Genomic DNA, 23,566 nt, shown 5'->3' on the forward strand with positions numbered 1-23,566 from the left:
ACAGTCATTGTGCTTTCTTACACCTGTTTTGCAAGAGCAGATCTGAAGATACGAAAAAAATATGAATTGAAGGATTGAACATATATAAACTTTGGATGTTGATGGACACTCATGAATATAGATTTTAATTTTTAATTTAGTTAACTTTATAAAGTAATTGCTCAAGTGTATCACCAATAGATGGAGAGACTTTATAGGGTCACTCTGTAGAAAGTTATATTCTTCAGCTTCTTAATCTTTCTCCACAAAAATTACAATTCTTGACACCAATTTTATCCTGTGAATGTACTAGAATTGGCAAATCTATGTTTATACCTAAGATATAAACATAAATGTCACGGAGAAAAATTTATTTCTTTATTTAAAACAACACCATTCATTCTGCATTTTTAGTTTTTGCTTAATGAATTCTAAGAATTTTCTGCATGATTTAACATGTAGGGATAACTGATATACAAGAAATAACACTTTAAAGGAGTTATCAACAAAAACTTTTGGTGGAGGGTCACACCTGGTAATGCCCAAGGGTTGTTCCTGGCTATGCACTCAGGAATGACTCCTGGCAGTGCTCAGGGGACCATATGGGATGCTGGGAATCGAACCCACATTGGCCGCATGCAAGGCAAATGTCCTACCTGTTGTGCTATCGCTCCAGCCCCTCAACAAAAATTTTAATGACTGATAATAAATTATTCAGTTTCAAAAATAATTCCACACTAAGTTGTTCACTTACTCATATTTTAATATAGAGTATCAGTAAGAAACTTGGTTGACTAATATAATGTCCAATCTCAGGATACTGGCCCAAACGGGTAAGGAAAATTTTATGTAATTGTTATGTAAGTTTTGTCTATTTTGCCCCGGGCTCTGAAAGAGTAACACAGCTCCAGAGTGCCAGTTGGTTAACTGTCATCTTCTTTAAGTCCTTTCCTTGCATGTTAACTGTGGTTCAAGATTTTGGGAGGCAGGACAGTTTTTAAAATTGAAATCAGATTTTTACCTGTCCCAACACTTGAGAGAAAGATGCCCTATTTTCAGGAGCTAGGGAGGATGGTCTCATGATGTGGAAAATGATCTATTTGCCATCTATCATTTTAGCACCACAATTACACTCAGATATGCATAAGATTGTTCCAGTAAATCTCTGTCTTTGTACGATTTGTCTTCCTTGGGCCTTCATCTATATGGGCAGATCAATATGCTCCAAGAATGTCTTCGTATGTCTGTTTTCTTTATGGATATAGAGGTCCTGTAGATAACAGTGTCTTGATCTTCCCAGAATCTTTAACAGCTGGCGATGTGCTAGTCTCAGAATGGAGACTTATTGATGTGATGATTACTGTGAACAAGAGACAGAATTTGTTTTCTTTTGTAACAAGACAAAGAGTAATATTTAAGGTAGCATTTGAACTCCTTAGAGTGGCTGGTAACATTTCCTCCTGTGTGTCTTAATTGCCTTTAGATTTCTGTCATTAAATTACACTTCCAACAGAAGAGCATTTTGCATGTCTTTGATGAAACACATAATAATAAGATCTACTCTGCATGTACTCATAGATTTCAAAGAACTAATGAAGAGAAGGAATTATGCATACTTGTTTGAAAATATCAGAAACAATAAACTATGAAAAGGACCCAAGAGACCGTATAATGGTTTAGGGTGTACCTCCATGGGCCGACCTGGGTTTGATCCCTAGCACCACTTGTGGGGTGCATCCAGGAGTGACTGCTGCGCATAGAATGAGCACCGAACACCGCCCGGTGTGGGCCAGCTCCCCAACACCCCCACCCTCAGAAATACCCAGGAAAATTGTGGGCAGATGGGTCCTTTAAACATGGCCTACCACTGAGGTATACCCCCATCACATTGTGGGTCACTGAATTAAAGAAAGGCAATATCTTAACCTGGAATTACTATGACTGGGAGCAAATTATTATAATCACTGACCTACACTGAATATTTAATGTACAACAGACACTGGGGTATGGTCTTTGCATACATTAGCTCCTTTTCTCTTTACTGTAACTTAGATCCAGGTCTCTTGAGAGGTTTTATAACTTATCTTCGGTTAAAGACTCATTCATTGGCTTAAATAGTTGTCTCGGGGCTGGAGAGATAGTACAGCAGGTAGGTGCTTATCTTGTACACACTTAACCTCTGTTAAACCCCTGGTGTGTAAACACACAAAAAGGAGGAGAGGGCAGGGTCGCCAAGCCGGGCACAGGGCAGCGGCGCTCTGTCTCTCCCGCCTCCCGAGTTCGGTAGTCTCCAGTCTCTGCCCCTACCCTGGGGAGGTTGATGGTGATGATGAGGCAGGCGAAGGGAGGAACGGAGCCAGGCTGGATGGTCTCAGTTGCCGTTTATTCCAATCTCCTCTCTATACACTCCTGTCTCTCTCTCTGCTTCTTCCCCGAACCCCCTCTTACAGCCACCTTAAATCCCCCAGCATGAGTGGTCCGGGCTTACACATAGGTGTGGTCACAATCAATAGGGGGAAAGTTCTTTCCCTCAGGGGAGGCTGCTTAGGACAGATTCTCTTTCAGCAGGACACCCACCCAAGGGCGGAATCCCATGGGTGTGTTTCTCCTCTCCTTGTCCAACTAACATATAAGTATTCATAATATTAATCATTTTGTATGGACATGGCAAAGATGCATTAAACTTATAGAATTGCTCTCCTGGGGTCATCTCGATCTCAGACTACAGTGCTCAGGCCAGATTAACTTTCCTATCCCCAGCAGGGTCCTAGTCTCGTCGTTGCTTTTGGGTCATGACATGACATGTTCATGACCAAGCTCTTAACATATAGCTAAGCATTAGGCACTTTGGCCAGGCCCATCTCGATGCCAGGGTAGCATATAACTCACGGCTTGCACTGGGTCCATCCCATCCCTCATTGGGACCTGCCTTTGGGGTGCTAGGAAGTAAGGGCAACAGAGGCTTAAGTCGAGAAAGCAGATGCCCAGGAGTGAATTATATTCGAAGCCAATTAAATCCCATGTTACAACAGCATATTAACCACTGTCTTTCTTTGTCCATACAAAAAGGACATTGATTTAAATAAACTATTCGAAAGACACGAGGAGAGGAGCAAGGCAATATTAACTTCCAATACAAGTTCACTGTCCTAGCAAGGTCTGACCTTACAAATTAACAGAGTCTGATTAGGGGAAAAGCTGATTAACTGGTTGGGAAAGAGAGCATAGAGAAGTGGTTACAGATAGACAGAGGAATGGGAGTGACTCGGGAGCACTTTGATGCGTGTGACCCGATAAACCTAAGCTCCCTATAGCAAGGAGAACAGGACATACCAATGTTGTCTAAAAATGTTTAGAGATTATTACCAGATATGCCTAAACTCTTTGTGGCAAGGGAGAAAGGACAAACCAGTGATATCCTACATTCCCTCTTTTCTGTTTACAAAATCTCAAAAATTTGAAATAGAAAGAGGAACAATTCCAAACACAATACAGTCTTATAAGTTGTAGTAAATTTTCAGTCTGACCCTTGGCCAGAGCAGTGCTTATAGTAAAGCGTCCAATTGTCCTGCACTGTCCAGGGGTGATGAGAGTCACCAATGATGAGAGTCGTTTAGTCCCATTCTGAATAAATGAAGTGTCTGGATCAAAATTGAAGAGTTGTTTCTGCAACAGCAGCAGTAGTGGTCACAGCAGTGAGTCCCAGGGGAGCAGCTATAGGAGTCTGATAAACTTCGTGAAGCACTGGATCAGGCAGGGAGCACTGGAACAGGAGCATCACAACTTCTATCAGGAGTCCTTCAGCAGGGGAATGAAGCTATTCTCTGGTCAGGCTCACTGGCAGTAATATCTGTGCAACCTAGCTTATGTTTGGAAAAAAACACTTTTTTAGAGTTATCAGAGGCTTCGACCATTGGGGTTTGGTACGTCTCCATGCCTAGGGGTAGAGAAAGAGACAGGGAGAACTCTGACATAAACAGTTATCCTAGAGAGAAAATCAAAGGTTTTCCTATTAAAAGTCATTCCTTCTTCCTTCGAAAACTGAGGCACCTTTGAGTTCCAAGGAGAGAGTAAAAGGAAGGAATTGTTAATCCAAAATATGGGGTCCTGGCGTTTTCCATTCCAGAACCTGTAGAAGGCTACAAGGAATGCTCTGAATGTGACCTCATGATATGTTAGAGGAGCCAATGATATCCTACCCCTGGTCCCCCGTACGGTGGCCCAAGCTCTAGGAGGAGGGATACCTTAGCGCAAGGCCAGAGTTAACCCCAAGCACTGCCAGGTATGGCCCGAAAACTGAACAGCAAAAGTCTAGCTCCGAAACCTATCATTTTCTAAACCATTGTGGTTCCCACATTAGTCCTAAATTGATGCAAATTTCAAATATTGAAAAGTACGGCTTGGAAGCTGGTCTCACACGCTGGGGGAAAGCCATCCCAGATAGAGAAGGGAACATCAAGTAAAATGTGGTTGGAGATCCCGTGCAGGAAGGGAGATGCGTGCTGAAAGTAGACTAGAGACTGAACACAATGGCCACACAATACCCCTATTGCAAACCACAACACCCAATTGGAGAGAGAGAACAAAAGGGAATGCCCTGCCACAGAGGCAGGGTGGGGTGGGGGAAAGATGGGATTGGGGTTGGGAGGGATACTGGGTTTATTGGTGGTGGAGAATGAGCACTGGTGGAGGGATGTGTTTGCGAACATTGTATGAGGGGAAAGCAAGCTCAAAAACATGTGAATATGTATCTGTACCCTAATGGTGACTCACTAATGAAAGAATAAAATAAATTAAAAAATAAATAAATAAAACTGTTAGATTAGAAAAAAAAGTACGTCATTACCTTACATCACCAACTTACCCAGTTATCAAGCTTTGCCTTCAGACTGTGATAGGATGGTAGCTTATAGGTTAATGAGTGTGGCAGACTTTCTCATCACGGAGCAGGAGTTCAAAGTAGGCAAAGGAAGGGTTCTAGACCTCCCTGTCTCCTGTGCTTGCAGGGGTAGTTCTGAGGGGTTGGAGTAGACATCTAGACACAGCAGAGGGAGAAAGCCTTGAAGTGTTCCAGTGGACAAAGACTGTTCAGTCACAGAATCAGGGAAAAACAGTAACCAAACGCACTTCAAATTGTTTATGTGAAGTTCGTCAAAGGACTTCAGTTAAACAGTGTGTTCTAGAACAAAAATGTTTCTGTCAAACACAGATATTTTTATTCCCTGAGATTTTTCTGCCTATTTCAAGTGAATATAACACAGTTTCCTTTTACTTTGCTTTGATTTCTTTTTACTGTGGATTTTTTGGTAGTCTCTGGATGTTGGCTGTTGGAGGGATTACTCGGTGCTGGGGGCAGTCCCTGGATGTGACTGCCTAGCTACTGGAAAATGTGGGATCTGAGCAGAAGAGGCCCAGTCCCGATCCAAGCAGGCTTGGAGATCTCAGCCCCGTGTCCCACACCCCTGGCTTCCTCTGCCGGTACCTTCATGCGAGAGGCTCGTCTGAACGTGTGGAGAGGGACCTTGAGTGTGGCTGTGGATGGCTCCAAAGGTCTTTGGCTGAGGGACTCCTCCGGTGCTGTGTATTCCCACCAACAGCCAAATCCAGAGACTATAAAACCAAGCTCCGGAAGTGTGCAGACACGGGACATCTTATAGCCTAGTTCTCCCTCTGGGAGAACCCGGCAAGCCACCGAGAGTTTCCTGCCCACATGGAAGAGTCTCTCAAACTCCATGTGGCATATTCATATGCCAAAACCGGTAACAATGATGGGTCTCATTCCCCTGACCCTGAAAGAGCCTCCAATGTGGCACCATTGGGAAGGACCAGTAAAGAGAGGCTTCTAAAATCTCAGGGCTAGGACGAATGGAGATGATACTGAGACCACTCGAGAAATTTGACAATCAACAGGATGATGAGATGATGATGATGATGATGATGATGATGATGATGATGATAATGATGATGTTTTTTTTGGTAGGGGGGGTGTTTGTATGGGAAGCAAACACCTGGCAGAGCTCAGGGTTTGCTCGTGGCTCTGTGTTCAAGGACCGCTCGTGACAGGTCTTAGGGGACAATATAGGGTGCCAGGGATTGAACCTTGGTCAAGCACCTTGCCCTCTGATTTATCTCTCCAGTCCTGCTTGATTTTTTAGGAGGTCTTTAATAAGCATCTTAAGGTGATTATCTTGGGATTGGATTATTGAATTCTCCTCTTCCGTTTACCAATGTGCCATCTTGGACAAGCCTCTCTCCCTCTCTTCCAAATCTCGCAAGAGTAAGACTAGTGCCCTCAAACACACCAGCTGTCGATTGCGTAGGAAGGCGCCTTGCATAGCATGAGTTCTCTTGGAGAATTATTCCCTCACTGAAGCTGGATGATGGAATTCTCAAAATTGTGTCCTAAAAAGCCTGCCAAGCAGCAGAGTAGGAAGATGACTGGTCTATTTAAGAGAGCTTTTTGGGAGCGTTGCCGTGTAATTTTAGGACAAGAGAGTTCCGCTACAGTGAGAGAGCGTATCTGGGTTTTAGGCTGCTTGCAACAGAGAAGCATCCCTAGGCACAAAGTAGACATTTTCATTCAACTTTGACAAGGAACTGGAAGAAGAGAGATGCTCTGTGACCCCAGCCCCTGAGTCTGATCTCAGGTAGGAGCCTAACTCGACGGAAGCAGTGGCCCTCTCTGAGCAGCCTACAGTCTCTTATCTGAGAGAGGAATGTTTTACATCCAGGGATTCTCGGGGTGGTGGGCTCTATTCCATAGTTTCTCACTTCCTGGGAGCGTAGTATTTCAACAGATCCAGACTCTGCACAGCTGTGGTACCCAGAGAGGTCAGTGCCAGGAAGCCAGAGGTGCTTGGGGTAGGACGCTTACTTCTCTGCATGGCTCTTGGTGAAGCAGTGACAGGACTCAGCTGCCTGTTCTTGCAGCATCTTCTGATCCAGCCCCTGGAACAGAAACAACATGAATAAAAAAAAAAAAGAAAGAGAGGAGCATCTTCATCTTCTCAGCCTAGCCACTGTTACTGAAGCAATCCAGATTCTCAGCCCCTCTACATAGTTTATCCCCACAGAACTATAGCTCCAGGCTCTGCGTGGGGACCAGAAGGCAGGACAGGGTCAGCACACGTGCCCTGCACCCCTCCCCAGCAGCTCACAGTCTCCCAGGCATCTCAGCTGCGGTGCTCATCTCGATAAAAGCCACGAAAAGCCACGGGTTAGACCAGTGGGTGGAGAATACTGGTGGCTTCACTACTGTATTGTAACAGAAAATGGATTCAAGTCCATAGAAGAATAGATAATTGTTTTCGGTTGGAAATTTTGTCGTGGCAGGGCGCGCCGCGAGTCAACCTGACGTACCCGACATCCTGTGGATCTACTCGGGGGGCTTCATATGCCTGGAGATTCTGTTCGGGGGCCTCGTCTGGATTCTGGTGGCCTACTCCCGCGTCCCTCTCCCTCTGCTGCAAGGATGGGTGATGTTCGTGTCCGTGACAGCATTCGTCTTCTCCCTTTTCTTCCTGGGCGTGTTCCTCTCCGGCAAGACCAAGACTGATGCCAACTGGAAGTTCCTGGATTTGGTTTGCCACTCAGTAGTGTTTGTCTGTTACTTCGGAGCCTTTTTACTGGAAGCAGTAGCCATCTTCCTGCACAGTCGTCGGGTTTGCAGTCCAGCCTTTGCTGGGACGCCGCTCATGGATGACAACCAGTATCACATCAACATAGCCGCCACAATTTTTGCCTTTGTGACCAAAGTTTTTTATGGTTGCAGTGTGCGTCTGGCTTTACGGAGATGGCGACTGCATTACTCCGTACGTAACTTGCTATCGAAGATTAGTTGGAGGCGGAGGCCAGAATCTCACTAGGCAGACCCGGGTTCGATCCCTTGCCGCTTTTTATGATCCCCTGAGCACTGCCAGGAGTAATTCCTGAGTGCAGAGCCAGTGTAACCCCAGAGCTTTGCCAGGTATGTCCCAAAAACCAAAAAGAAAGGAAAAAAAGAAAGAAAGAAAGAAGCATTGTCCAGGTGTTGGTTTCATTTGTCTACTTATAGTCTGATTGATTTAAATGTCATTCTGTCCAGATATAAGTACATTTCAAAAATAAGTTACTCAGTTTGAAAGAGAATCTAAGTACAAGCCTAGTCTTATTTCCTGGGTGGAGTTTAAATTTTATTATAATATTAATTATATTATATAGATAGTGCCATTATTTTTACATGTTCCCTTTTTCAAAGAAAATTTCCCTTTATATCCACACAATGAACAGATAATATTCATGGAAAAGGATTCTCTCTTTTGTCTAGTTGCCCAGAAGCTTAAACTTGGAAATTTAGTGAACCTTAAAGTTTAACTAAATATCCCAAAACAACATTCCTAATAGGTTTACCACTAAACCTTATCTTTGAACATGAAACAGGGATTAATAGTCATTTTCTTTAGAGGCCTGGAAATATAATAAATATGTTAGTTTTCACAGGCCTGTACAGCCTCTGTTGCAGTTATTTCGTACTGATGTTTCTACATGAAAGTAGCTGTAGACAACACATAAATGAGTGTGTGGCTTTATTCCAATAAAACTTTATAAAAGAAACAGACAGAAGGTTGGAATTGGCCTGTATGCTTCAAATTATAGTTTGCTGGCCTGTGGTATAAACCCTTAGTTCTATGTTCTGTATTTTATTAAACTTTTTTTCTGAGCTAAAGTTAATTAGATAAATCTCAGTTGTATCATAATGCAATAATCCTAATGCCTTTTTGTTAATTGTCAAATACCTTAAACAGGCTTATCATTTCTCAAGTAATAAGGAGCATATAGTTTCTCAAGCTATTTCAATCATGAAACGTGGCTGTAAGGAAGTGTAATTCATGATGGGATCCCTTGTAGCCTGACCAAATTCAGGTCTCCTACGAGTGAGCAAAACTCCCTCTTCACATCCTTCACATGGAGATTCCCCAGAGGCCATTTACCAGCGCTGTATCTCTCCACTTACCTCATACTTTGAATTTAGTCATGCTTTGAAATACAGCTGTTTGCCCTGTGCATGAATATATGAATATTGTGTGTGGTTATGTAAAGCTTTACCAAATCTAAAGCTCTAAAATAAGTTTTAACTTCTAATTATTCTATTTTTTGAGTTAAATTTGAATATAGTAGTAATTCTATCTTAAAGTTATGAGTTCTCAGTTTGTTTTTTATGGTAACCCATCCACACGTGTTCTTTTTGCATTGGTGACAGCACAAAGTCACTTTTAGAACAACAGCCATCAAAAACAAAATAACCTGCCTCTGGCTGACTAGCATATTTTAAAAAGAGACAGTGTTTTAACCCACCTGTAAGACCTTCATTTTGGACAAGTGTCAGTATGGCTTGAAAGAAGGGAATAAACTTGGACTCCCCCTCACAGTTCTCACCACGTTGAAGTAAGGAATTCCCAACTCCCACTCCACTGGCTACATGTTGCTCCAGTTTGCTGCCTCTGGGAAAAGAGGGCTTTTGAATGCTCTCTTCTTTAATCCTTTTCTTTTTAGCTGAAACATTCCCTAAAGCGTGTCATGTTTACATAGGACTGTTAGATTTTATGGAACATAGAACAATCATGAATCAGTAGTATGGTCTGTGCTCAGTCATCAACTGCTGTTGATGTAATAATCTCCTAGAAAGAACTTTGTTAGAGTTTCATTTTTAGAATTTAAGGAGAAAACATGTTTCAATATGTGGCTGAAGGAAATAAGTTTTGTGACTTTATACACATGTCATGTCTTTTCTATAAATATCCCACTCTCTGGGTTTTTCTAGCTCAAGACCACACATTTGAACTTGTATTAAAAATTGTATATTACAGAGTCATAAATGTGCCATAAGGATATATAGTTAATCTGCTCTACCTGGAGTTATATAGTCTGCTAGATTTAATTGTGAGATTCTATTTTCGTTTCCAAGGTATAACAGGTCTGTACCTGCTGCCATTACGTTACATGATTTCATGGAAACGCTTTGGTGGCACTTTTGTAAATGAATTGCTTCTAGATAATTAAGAACCTTAAGTCTAAAACTTATCTAATTGTGAGTATGCTTAGATTTGTAAATTAATTGCATTTTAGATTTGTAAGCTGAGTGACAAGCACTTGAACAAAAATACTGGCATATAAGAATTTATATATCTCTGCTGTAAAGATGGCAATGTCTTGGGTGGTTTTAGAATCTGGTAACTCCATGATGAAAAGAATTTTATTTTATAAGTGTTGTAACTCTAATAAAGTATTCATTTGATAATCTTTAAAAAAAGAAAATATGTCGTGGCAAATCTCACAGACTCTGGAGTAGAGAAAGAAATTGAATTGATTTGATTTGATTTTTTTTTTACAGTGCTATGTCTTTCCTTGGGAGAGCACCCTGCTGAAAGGGTGTTATATGAATATAGTAGATAAGCAATTATAGGCATCCTGGACCCAGTTCCTAGGTAACAGGTTGCCTCAAATACTTCTTTTTTTGCTTCAGACTCCTTCTGGATGCACAGCCAATCCTTTCCCCCTTTCATTTCTGTCCACCGATCTTACTGCTTAGAAACTCCACCCCCCCTACCCACATAGCATCCCAATAGACTGTAAGTTGGTGAATGATCTGCTCTATTTATGTTTAATGCATTATTCATTATGGCGTGGCAAGGAGAGATTAAAAACTCTAAGCGTCATAAGACAAAATACCTGCTGAATAACCTAAAGACTCGATTTATCTAAACCACTGGCCTGTCCAGCTGACGTATTCATTTGCCCTCTCTTCACCTCTCCTGAAACCAGCACTGATCAAAGACAAGTTCTTGCAATTCTTGACAAACCTTTATCTTTCTTTACATAAAATTTCTTAAGCATTTCCTCCTTTGGGACTGGAGAGATAGCACAGTTGGTAGGGCACTTTGCTTGCACGTGGTGTCCCAGGTTGGGTTCCCAGAACCCCATCGGGTCCCCTGAGCCCTGCTAGGAGTAATTCCTGAGCACAGAGCCCGGAGTAACCCCTAAGCATTGCTGTGTGTGGCCCCCAAATAAAAACAAATTTTGCTTAGGGTTTGAGAGAAGGGGTGTTAGGGTCCCTGGGAGCGTCAGATGGGTACACTAGTGATGGGTACGGAGTGGAATAATGTGAGTGAGAAACTATTATTAACAGTATGGCAAACCACAGACTCTCAATCAATAAAAAATTCTCTAGACTTCCTGCATAAAGTTGATAGAATGTATTTGCATGTTTTATTAATGACAGTAAGTATAACTATATCAAAGCGCAGCAACAAATAAATAGAATAGATTAAATGGACATTAAATGGAGATGTTAGAGGTATAACAATGGTGAAAACATACTATGACAGAAAAATGGGTCTGCAGTATAAATGAAAGCATTTCTAAACAAATGAATTTTAGTCAACATGTCTAGAAGCATAGAAGTGTTTTGTGACTTAGACTGCTCCACCTCCGTGAGTATAACCGTTATCTTCCCTCCCACATAAACAGAAACACAGGCACTACTCACAGGGGCTCTCGACTCCATGACTCTGTGTCTCTCCCGATCATTGCACGGGCGCGACGTTCACTACATCAGACAGAGTTGCTCACGTACACAGCGCAGCACTGCACTGTAATTATTTCCTGCGGTTTCCAAGGCAACTCTTTTCAGCCTTATAATTTATTTATTTGGATTAGATTATTTTTTTTAACTTTTGTGTCACACCCAGCGATGCTTAGGGATTACTTCCGGCTCTGCCCTCAGGAATTACTCCTGGCATTGCGTGGGGGCCTGTATGGGATCAAATGGGAATCCGGTATGGGAATCAAATCCAGGTAGGGCACATGAAAGGCAAGTGCCGTATCCCCTGTACTATCTCTCCAGCACCAATTCTGGGTAGTTACTTTTTTTTTTTAAGCCAGCTTTATTGAGTTACCGAGATTTATAAAACTGCTAATTATACTTCTCACGGATACACCATTCCAACACCAGGCAGCTCCCCTGCCCCCGGCCCCCATCCCCCACCCTGACAGCGAAGCTCAGCCCTACAGACGGGATCTTCCTGATGCCTGCCATCATTTGTCGTTTCCTTACTATGTTCAATTTTGGTGATTTAAAGACCACCTCTTAAAACTCAACTATTCCTGTGTGTGTGCGTCATGCTGCTCTAAGAAAGAACAAAATCCTGGTATTTGTAGCTACAAGAAGGGTGGAACTAGAGGATATCTGAGTGGAGGCAGTCGGACAGAAAGGGACACACAGAGAAGGATCTAGTATGTGGCACTTAACAATACACAGCAAGGAACGAGCAAAGGTGCAAGGGCAGTTATCAGGGGAGAGCTGTGTCACACAATTGTTTGTGGGATTGAAAAGGAGGGGTGTTGGGTCCTTGGGAGAGGGAGGTGGGGGATGCACACTAGGTGGGTACACTAGTGGTGTGTGTGGGGTTGGAATTACTTGAAATGTCCTGAGAAAGCATTCTTAAGAGCATTGTAAACCACAGGATATCTATTTCCAAGAAAACACAGCTGGAAGTCGACCCAGACTGGGTTCGTACAGAATGAGAAGGGGGTTTTGATTGAAAGTTGATTTCATAGTCCTCCGATGATATTAATCCAACTGAAAACAAACCTGTCACTCAGCAGAACGGAGAACATCAGGCCTTCTGCAACATCCGATCTTTCAAAACAGAACTGCTGTCAATAGATGCCTAGTTCTTAATTTTTTTTTTTTTACAAAAGCTTAGTGATTATCAAACTATCTTATTAAAATTAGTCATCTAAATGTCTTGTTTTCGCCTTGGACACTGTCTTACAAGTTCCTCTCCCCTGTCCCATGTCGCACACACATACACACGTGACCTTTTCCCACTCAGCATGTGAACAGAGACTGACTTCTCTACAGCACACTGGGTAATGCTGCCTGCTCGTCATCTGCTGCTTGTGCTGGCGGAGGGACAGTCTCTGCCACACGGAGAACACTCCCCGTATCAGAAAATTAGCAGTTTCCTGAAATAAGCCATACTGTCTGTTTTAAGCTGTAAAATGTATTGTACCTCAGCATCTATAATATTTGATGATAGAATTGTCAGGTGCAAGTTTGAACTCAAACGCTTAGAATGTCTGTCATGACCAAGGGCCCTGATGCATATATTACAAATCCTGCTTCCCTCCATAATGGTTTTGACACTAGGCACCATTTCACTCAACAAATTCCATGCTCAGAATTTATTATAGGATGACAGATACTGCTTTAAAGACCACTTCAAGCCCCAAGCTGCCAGCTGCCAACAAATATACCCCCGAAAGGACACAGTGAAGTGAATCTCCCCCTCAAAGCTAATACATAATTGTAATAAAGATAACATGGTCCTCGCCCTGATATATTTCTGATTTATTGTTTTGTGCATGTATCCCTTGGAGTCATAGTTTATTCACAAGTCAGTATCTCTGTCTTTCTCTAGAAGAAGACATCTGTCTTTCTCATTCTATCAAAAACGTCTTAATATAGAGGTATAACTGCAAGTATTTGCATTAGTGCCTCAGAGACAGAGGTAGAGAGAATTAACTGAACCTTTGTGTAAATATGGATGAAGTATAAGATTGAATTAGTCCTAATAAAATATATATTTGTCCATTCAGGTTGTCTTAGTCTCAAGATAAAATTATTTTTCTGATATTTTATACCTGATTTTAGTGTCTTTATTTCATATGTAATATTTCCATTTCTGGTCATTTTAAACTGGTGCCTAAAAGACATTTTGAAGACTAAATGACTAGTGATAAGATGAAGAATGCTTAGGATCTCCCCCACGCCCACGGTTTGGGGTATGGAGACCCCAGGCCCCTCTCCGGCCTCTCACTCTCCCTCCCCACCAGGGTGTTAAGGGGCGTGGCCACACGTCAGGGGCGTGGCATCAAAGGGGGCGTGGCCTCCTTCCAGTCCGAAGATATTTTTCCCGCTCATTTCATTGTGGTTTGGCCATAATTGATAGAATCTATTCCTCTGAAGAGTACCCTGGTCATCTTAGTCACTATAGGTTAACAGTCAACTGACCTAGCCTATCCTAATTTTACAAAAACTGTCAGTGAACACATCAAGCTGCACATAAAGTCCTTTGTAAAAAGATCATAGCCCCATGCTTTCTCTTGAGACCCCTCTCAAGCTAAGGAGAGTGCCTAACAGTAAAACCCAAAACAACATGAAGAAACAGCGAAAATCCCACCACCAGCAGATTTGGAAGGGAGGGTCTCAGCAAGCCCAGCAATGACTCCCCAGAAATACAGTCTCCTCTCTGATAAAGAATTCAGAGAGGAAATCGTGAAGATGGTTGAAGAACTTAAAGCAACTATGGAGCGAACATCCAATAAGTTAAGGGAGGATATGGACGCAGCATTGGAACTATACACCAAGATAATCCAGGAAGAAATGAGAGCAGAAATTTCAAAGCTACGAACAGAAGTGACACAATTAAAAGAATCGGTAGGTGAAATAAAAAACTCAGTAGGAGCCCTTAACAATAGAATGAGATGCAGGAAGCATATAGGCAACAACAAATCATAGCAAAAGACCTCAAAATGGCTCTAGAGCGAATTAGAGTCCTAGGGGATGACCTCAAGAGAAACAACGTAAGAGTCATTGGAGTACCAGAACCACAGGGAACCAATCCTAATGAATGGGCACTGGTGAAGGGACGGGTTCTCGAACTTTGTATGGGGGAAACATGAGCACAAAAATGTATAAATCTGTAACTGTACCCTCACGTTGATTCACTAATTAAAAATAAATAAATTATTAAAAATAAAAAGGGGGGCTGGAGTGATAGCACAGTGGGTAGGGCGTTTGCCTTGCACGCAGCTGACTCGGGTTCAATTCCCAGCATCCCATATGGTCCCCTGAGCACCGCCAGGACTTAATTCCTGAGTGCATGAGCCAGGAGTAACTCCTGTGCATCGCCAAGTGTGACCCCAAAAAGCAAAAGAGATAAAAATAAAAAATAAATAAAAAATAAAAAAAAGATGAAGAATGTTTCTACATTCTCCTTCAGAGGGAATTGGCAAATGTCTGTTAGGGCCAATTCACAGTGGCATCGGTACTTTACCAGGGAGCTTGGCGCGGTGGCATCATATTTCTAAAAGAAACATTCACTCTTGTAAGGTGATCATACCTCAGCCAAAGTAGATAAATATAATCATAAACAAACAAATTTCAGTGATCCCTTTTTAGGAATTTAATTCATCGTTTAGATCTACTGATAGTCTCCAAGGATGACACAATTACTTGAGCAAAAATCATGATTATTCCAATATACAACATAGAGGTCCAAATGGTGCATGAAATTTCTGTTTCACATAACTATTGTTTACTTCAGACACTGATTTATTGATTATTTTCTGAAACATTCCACATGGTTTTTGTTCAGCAATTTGTTGAATGGCAAGATAAACCAGCTGTAATAAGAGAGGGTATTTAGAATTAGACAACTCAACTTATAATGAAAATAAATTCATTATTCATCCAGTTTACATATTTTTATGTTGTGTGTAGTGGAGAGCTTTTAAAATGCATCATTATTATAAATCTAGATTTTCTGTAATATCATTTAAAGTGAGTACTTTAAGACTATTTAATAGACTTTGAGATTTTAAGACTCTGAAATTTAAAATGGAGGTAGTTAATATAGTACCCCACATTTATGTCAAAGCATTTGATTTTCACAAATTTTTATTTTCCCTAGAAAACTAGCATTTTTTTTTTTGGTGCCCAGTTCCTACACACACCCCCAGAAAGCACAGCCATGGTGCTCAGGGACCCCTTTGGCTCTGTGCCCGGGAGTCACTCCTGGTGTGCTCGGGGCCCACAGGGGAAGCTGGGGATCACACCTTCCCTGCCGCTGGCCCCTGTTCTTGGAAAATGTAAGAAATGTACAACAGAGATCATCCTTCAAGTTTCCTCACACTCTCTAAGCACTTTTATCTCTCTGTTTTTCTCTCTTGTTGGGAGTCCTCAGGAATGTATCTTACCGTCTTTTACCAAACAGTCAAAGAATATTTTTTAAATGCTTCAGTGATCTTAAAGCTGTTTCTTTGGGGATGCACCTTCCAGGCAATGCCCAGGAAGCTGAGGGCAGCCTTGGGCCCTAACTGGTGACTCTGCTCCACACTGGCTGGTGGTTCAGCCTGAGGGTGCAGCGATGCTTAGATCCTGGCAGCTGCCCGCCAGGCTAACGGGCCTGCCCAGCCGTGCTGGGCACCACCAGGTCTGCAGACGCCAGGCTCGGGGCCACGTGTGCCAGGAGTCCAAGCTAACTGCCTCACCGGGCCCTTAAAACTGTTACGTTCAGGAAAATTTAACATCATGGAATTTGTATCACATATTAAGACTTTAAACTCTTGATTAAAAAAATTCTCTTTTTATTAAGTATATTTAGTAATTCAAAGATTTGAAAAGGTGTCGATATTTTCCCATGCTGAATATCATTTGAAAGAGGGCCAGAGGGATAATTCAGGGGGGAGGGCACTTGCCTTGCATGTCCTCGACATCCCCTGAGCACGAAGCCAGGAGTCAGCCACCGAGTTGGCCCCCAAACAAAGCCAAACAAAATTTATTAAAAACAGTCTTTCCAAGTGACCATAGAGAGCACACCCTGAGAAGGATTTTTTTTACATATTAAAAGACAATCTTTTCTTTCTCTAATGCAACTGATAAAAAAATATGAACAAACATATTTGTATTTTGTAGTAATTACATTTAAAGCAAACATTTAAAATCTTCCAATTAATTTATTTTACATTTGCTTATATTTTGTGTTTTTTATTTTCTCAATGACTTTTTTATAGTTTCACTGAATAATGTTTACCACAAATCTACAAATAGTGCATCCTCTTTTTTTGAAGTCTCATCATACCTCTAAATTGCGTTTATCTGAGATTCATCTAAAAGCTAATTGGAGCTACCGGTCCAAGAGCGCGGCGACTCCCCCACGTCCGCGGTCTGGGTCCAGAGCCCCAGGTCCCCCGTCTCCCACCTCTCAGACTCCCTGCAGCAGCCCTGAACTGTCACTCCCCACCAGGCTGTTAGGGGTGTGTCCACATGTCAGGGGGCTTGGCCTCAAAAGGGGGCATAGCCTCTTTCTGGAGCGGCGACCGCTTATGCGGCCGAAGATTTTTTTCACAATCAATGCATTGTGCTTTGGCCATAATAAATCGAATCTATCCCTCTTTAGAATACCCTGGTCATCTTAGTCACTATATGTTAATAGTCAACTGACCTAGCCTATCCTCATTTCACAAAAACTGTCAATGAACTCATCAAGCCGCACATAAAGTTCTTTGTAAAAAGATCATAGCCCCCCGCTTTCTCTTGAGACCCCTCTCAAGCTAAGGAGAGTGCCTAATAGTAAAACCCATAACAATATGAAGAAACAGCGAAAATCCCCACCACCAGCAGAGATGGAAGGGAGGATCTCTGCAACCCCAGCAATGACCTCCCAGAAATACAGTCTCCTCTCAGATAAAGAATTCAGAGAGGAAATCGTGAAGATGGTTGAAGAACTCAAAGTAACTATGGAGCGAACATCCAATAAGTTAAGGGAAGATATGGATGCGGCATTGGAATGATCCACCAAGATAATCCAGGAAGAAATGAGAGCAGAAATTTCAAAGCTACAAACAGAAGTGACACAATTAAAAGAATCGGTAGGTGAAATAAAAAACTCAGTAGGAGCCCTTAACAGTAGAATGACTACTGCTGAAGAAAGAATCAGTGATCTTGAAGACGAGCTGCACAAAGCACATAGGCAACAACAAATAATGGCAAAAGACCTCAAAATGGCTCTAGAGCGAATTAGAGTGCTAGGGGATGACCTCAAGAGAAACAAAATAAGAATCATTGGAGTACCAGAACCACACGGAACCAATCCTAATGAAAAAAAACACAATTAAAGACATCGTCGCTAAGAAATTCCCAGATCTAGAAAATATGGACATCCAGATCCAAGGAGTCCGAAGGGTGCCAGCTAAAAGGGACCCAAATAAAAAATCCCCAAGGCATATCATAGTCAAAATGATGGATGCTATGGATAGAGACACAATACTGCAAGCAGCAAGATCAAAGAAGGAGATCATATACAAAGGAGCACCCCTTAGATTCACAGCAGACCTATCAGAAGAAACCTTCCATGCCCGAAGACAATGGTGTGATATAGTGAAAGAACTCAATGAAATGAATGCGTCACCAAGAATACTTTACCTGGCTAAACTCTCAGTTAAACTTGAAGGAACCATACATTATTTCACGGACAAGCAACAGCTCAGGAACTTCATAGACTCAAGACCAAATTTAAAAGAAGGACTCAAAGGGCTACTATAAGACAAGGAAAAAAACCTATAAGAACAACAAACCCTACAGAAAAATGGCACAAAGTCCCATGACAATAATTTCTCTTAATGTTAACGGACTAAAAGCACCAATCAAGAGGCACAGAGTGGCAAAATGGATTCGGCAGCTAAACCCAACTGTCTGCTGCCTACAAGAAACACATCTGTTTAGTGAGAACAAACACAGACTCAAAATCAATGGATGGAAAACAATCCTGCAAGCACACAGCTCCCTCAAAAAAGCAAGGGTGGCCATACTAGTATCTGACAACATAGATTTCAGGCTAAAAATGATTTGAAGGGACAGCGAAGGTCATTTCCTATTCATCAAGGGATATGTACAACAGAAAGAAATCACACTATTAATTGTATACGCACCTAATGAACTACCAGCCAAATACTTAAAATAACTCCTAACAGAATTTAAGGAGGACATAACTAACACCACAATAGTAGTAGGAGACTTCAACACTGTTTTATCACCTCCGGATAGATCGACAAGAACAACACTCAGCAAGGAAACAATGGCTCTGAAGGAAGAAACGGAAGAGATAGGGCTAATAGACCTATACAGGGCTATACACCCCCAAAAGAAAGAATACACATTCTTTTCCAGCGCACATGGATCATTTTCCAAAATAGACCACATTCTGGGTCACAAATTATACCTTAATAGAGTCGGGAAGATAGAAATTATATCAACTATCTTCTCAGACCATGATGCGCTGAAGATGGAAGTTAATCATGCACAGACGCGGAGAACCAAATCAAACACTTGGAAATTAAACAACTCACTATTGAGCAATGAGTGGGTCACACAGAAAATCAAGGAAGAAATCAAGAGATAACTGGAAACAAATGACAATGAAGACACAAGCTACCAGAGCCTATGGGACGCAGCTAAAGCTGTGTTAAGGGGAAAATTTATAGCTCTGCAAGCTTTCCTCAGATAGGAAGAAAGGGCCTATATAGATAGCTTGACTTCACAGCTCAAGATCTTAGAAGAGGACCAGCAAAAGGAACCCAAACCAGATCGAAGGAAAGAAATAATAAAACTTAGAGCAGAAATTAACGATATGGAATCCTGAAAAACAATCCGAAAGATCAATGAAACAAAGAGCTGGTTCTTCGAGAAAATAAATAAAATTGATAAACCGCTAGCAAGACTCACAAAGAAAGAAAGAGAGAAAACCCTAATAAACCGAATCAGAAATGAAAAGGAGGACATCACAACAGAAACCAAGGAGATTCAAAAGGTCATCAGAGACTACTTTGAAAGTCTGTATGCCACGAAACCAGAGAACCTAAAAGAAATGGACGAATTCCTTGACTCCTACAATCTCCCAAGACTGAACCAAGAAGACTTGAAATACCTGAATAGGCCCATAAATATCAAGGAAATCGAAACTGTAATCAAAAGTCTCCCCAAAAACAAAAGCCCAGGTCCAGACAGATTCACTGGTGAATTCTTCCAAACATTCAAAGAAGACTTGTTGCCAGTTCTCCTCAAGCTTTTCCAGGAAATCGAAAAGACAGGAACCCTTCCGAACAGTTTCTATGAGGCACATATCTCCCTAATACCAAAAGCAAACAAAGACACCACTAACAAAGAAAACTATAGACCAATATCCTTGATGAACACCGATGCGAAGATTCTCAACAAAATACTATCAAATAGAATCCAACAACTCATCAAAAACATCATACACCATGACCAAGTGGGATTCATCCCGGGGATGCAAGGATGGTTTAACATTCGGAAATCAATCAACATAATCCAGCATATCAACAAAAGTAAAGATAAAAACCATATGATCATAATCATAGATGCAGAGAAAGCATTAGACAAGATCCAACACCCATTCATGATAAAAACTCTCACCAAAATGTTTTTGGAGGAACTTTCCACAAGATAGTCGAAGCCATTTACCACGAACCTATGGCAAGCATTATCATCAATGGAGAAAAACTAAGGGCCTTTCCTCTAAGATCTGAGACAAGACAAGGATGCCCACTCTCACCACTTTTCTTTAATATAGTACTGGAAGTATTAGCAATAGCCATCAGGCAAGAAAAAGATATTAAGGGGATTCAGATTGGAAAGGAATAAATCAAGCTCTCACTATTCGCAGATGATATGATACTATACCTAGAGAAGCTTCAAAGCTCTAGTAAGAAACTCTTGGAAACAATTGACCTGTACAGTAAAGTTGCAGGCTATAAAATCAACACCCAAAAATCCATGGCCTTCCAATATGTAAACAATGAGACAGAGGAAAGGGACATGAAAAAGCAATCCCGTTCACTATTGTGCCCCAGAAAATCAAATATCTTTGAATCAGCTTAACTAATGAAGTAAAAGACCTCTACAAAGATAACTTTAAAACGCTACTCCATGAAATAAAAGAGGACATGAGGAAATGGAAACATATCCCCTGCTCATGGATAGGGAGAATAAATATTGTCAAAGTGGCAATACTCCCCAAAGCATTATACAGATTTAACGCGATCCCTGTTAGGATACCCATATCATTCTTCAAAGAAACGGATCAAGCAATCCTGAAATTCATATGGAACAACAAACGCCCACGGATAGCTAAAACAATTCTTGGGAAAAAGATGATGGGAGGCATCACCCTCCCCAACCTTAAACTCTATTACAAAGCGGTAACAATTAAAACAGCATGGTACTGGAACAAAGGCAGAGCCAAAGACCAATGGAACAGGTTGGAATATCCCTACACACAACCTCAAGTGTATGATCATCTAATCTTTGATAATGGAGCAAGAGATGTGAAGTGGAGCAAGGAAAGCCTCTTTAACAAATGGTGCTGGCACAACTGGACAACCACATGCAAAAACCTGGGCTTAGACCTCGACCTGACACCATGTACAAAAGTCAGATCAAAATGGATTAAAGACCTCAACATCAGACCACAATCCATAAGGTACATCGAAGACGAGGTCATCAAAACCCTCCAAGATATTGAAGATAATGTTATCTTCAAAGATGATACGCAACTGATCAACCAAAGGAAAAAGAGTGGGACTATATTAAACTAAGAAGCTTCTGCACCGCAAAAGATACAGTGACCAGAATACAAAGACTATCTACAGAATGGGAAAGGATATTTACACAATACTCATCAGATAAGGGGTTGATATCAATGGTATATAAAGCAGTGGTTGAACTCTACAAGAAGAAAACATCCAACCCCATCAAAAAATGGGGCGAAGAAATGAACAGAAACTTTCCCAAGGAAGAGATACGAATGGCCAAAAGGCACATGAAAAAGTGCTCTACATCACTAATCATCAGGGAGATTCAGATCAAAACAACCATGAGATACTACCTCACACCACAGAGACTAGCACACATCCAAAAGAACAAAAGCAACCACTGTTGGCGTGGATGTGGGGAGAAAGGAACCCTCCTACACTGCTAGTGGGAATGCCGACTGGTTCAGCCCTTTTGGAAAACAATATGGACGATTATCAAAAAACTAGAGGTTGAGCTCCCATTTGACCCAGCAATACCACTGTTGGGAATATATCCCAGAGGAGCAAAAAAGTATAGTCGAAATGACATTTGCACTTATATGTTCATAGCAGCACTGTTTACAATAGCAGAATCTGGAAAAAACCCGAGTGCCCTGGAACAGATGACTGGTTGAAGAAACTCTGGTACATCTATACAATGGAATACTATGCAGCTGTTAGAAAAAATGAGGTCATGACGTTTGCATATAAGTGGATCAGCATGGAAAGTATCATGCTAAGTGAAATGAGTCAGAAAGAGAGAGACAGACATAGAAAGATTGCACTCATCTGTGGAATATAGAATAATAGATTAGGAGACTAACACCCAAGAATAGTAGAAATAAGTACCAGGACGTTGACTCCATGGCTTGGAGGCTGGTCTCTCATTCTGGGCAACTCAGAGAAGGGAACACCAAGTAAAATGTGATTGGAGGTCATGTGGGGGAAAGATGATGCGTGCCGAATGTAGACTAGAGACTGAACACAATGGCCACTCAACACCTTTATTGCAAACCACAACACCTAATCAGAGAGAGAGAGAACAAAAGCGAATACCCTGCCATAGTGGCAGTGTGGGGTGCGGGGGGAGACGGGACTGGGGAATGTCGGAGAGATGCTGGGTTTACTGGTGGTAGAGAATGAGCACTAGTGAAGGGATGGGTTCTTGAACTTTGTATGGGGGAAACATGAGCACAATAATGTATAAATCTGTAACTGTACCCTCATGGTGATTCACTAATTAAAAATAGATAAATTATTTAAAAATTTTAAAAAAATTTAAAAAAAGAAATAAGTACCAGGAGGTTGACTCCATGGCTTGGAGGCTGGCCTCACATTCTGGGAAGAGAGCAACTCAGATAGAGAAGGGAACACCAAGTAAAATGTGGTTGGAGGCCAGGAGGGGGAAGGGTGATGCGTGCTGAATATAGACTAGAAACTGAACACAATGGCCACTCAACACCTTTATTGCAAACCACAACACCTAATTAGAGAGAGAGAACAAAAGGGAATGCCCTGCCACAGTGGCAGGGTGCGGTGGGGGGAGATGGAATTGGGGGGTGGGAGGGATGCTGGGTTTATTTGTGGTGGAGAATGGGCACTGGTGAAGGGATGGGTTCTAGAACTTTGTATGAGGAAAACATGAGCACAAAAATGTATAAATCTGTAACTGTACCCTCATGGTGATTCACTAATTAAAAAAAAACCAGAAAAGAGTGCTTTAAGTTATTCATAAGTAAATCCTCATGGAAAAACTCAGGAATATTGGTGCAGACACTGGGATGTGGATAAGTGATAAAACACAAACTTTCAATTTTTGCATGTGTGAAATCTCGGGTTTGAGTCATGACACGATCCCACTTATCCCGAAGTGGCCCAGCACTACCACAGGCAGTCCGTTGCACTGCAAGTCCAATCCCTTGAGACAGAACAAGTGTATGACCTTCAATATTGCAACAACAACACAGAACATCGATGCTGTCTTTATGAACTGTAGGTTTTATAAATCCCATCTTGACAAATTTCATGGGGACAGAGTTCCTTCTTTTGGGATCTCACACTTCATCTGGTTGTGTTTTTTGTCCCTTCTAATATTTATGTCTTTTACATTATTTATATTTATGTCCCTTATAAGAAATCAGTAAATGAGTGAGTAACTTGGTGGCCTGGGTAT

The 23,566-nt window shown here is 41.6% G+C and overlaps 1 protein-coding gene across 1 annotated transcript; it reads left to right on the top strand.

Moving 5' to 3' along the window:
* Positions 1–7,283: 7,283 nt before the first annotated feature.
* Positions 7,284–11,498, top strand: LOC129404808 (protein MAL2-like; the record flags this gene model as incomplete). The annotated part of the gene is made up of 1 exon (XM_055137492.1): positions 7,284–11,498. A coding segment is annotated over one exon (561 nt), but the record flags the coding sequence as incomplete, so codon positions are not given.
* Positions 11,499–23,566: the final 12,068 nt, after the last annotated feature.

The sequence above is a fragment of the Sorex araneus genome, chromosome 5 (genome assembly GCF_027595985.1).
Source record: "Sorex araneus isolate mSorAra2 chromosome 5, mSorAra2.pri, whole genome shotgun sequence".
NCBI classification, from domain to species: Eukaryota; Metazoa; Chordata; class Mammalia; order Eulipotyphla; family Soricidae; genus Sorex; species Sorex araneus.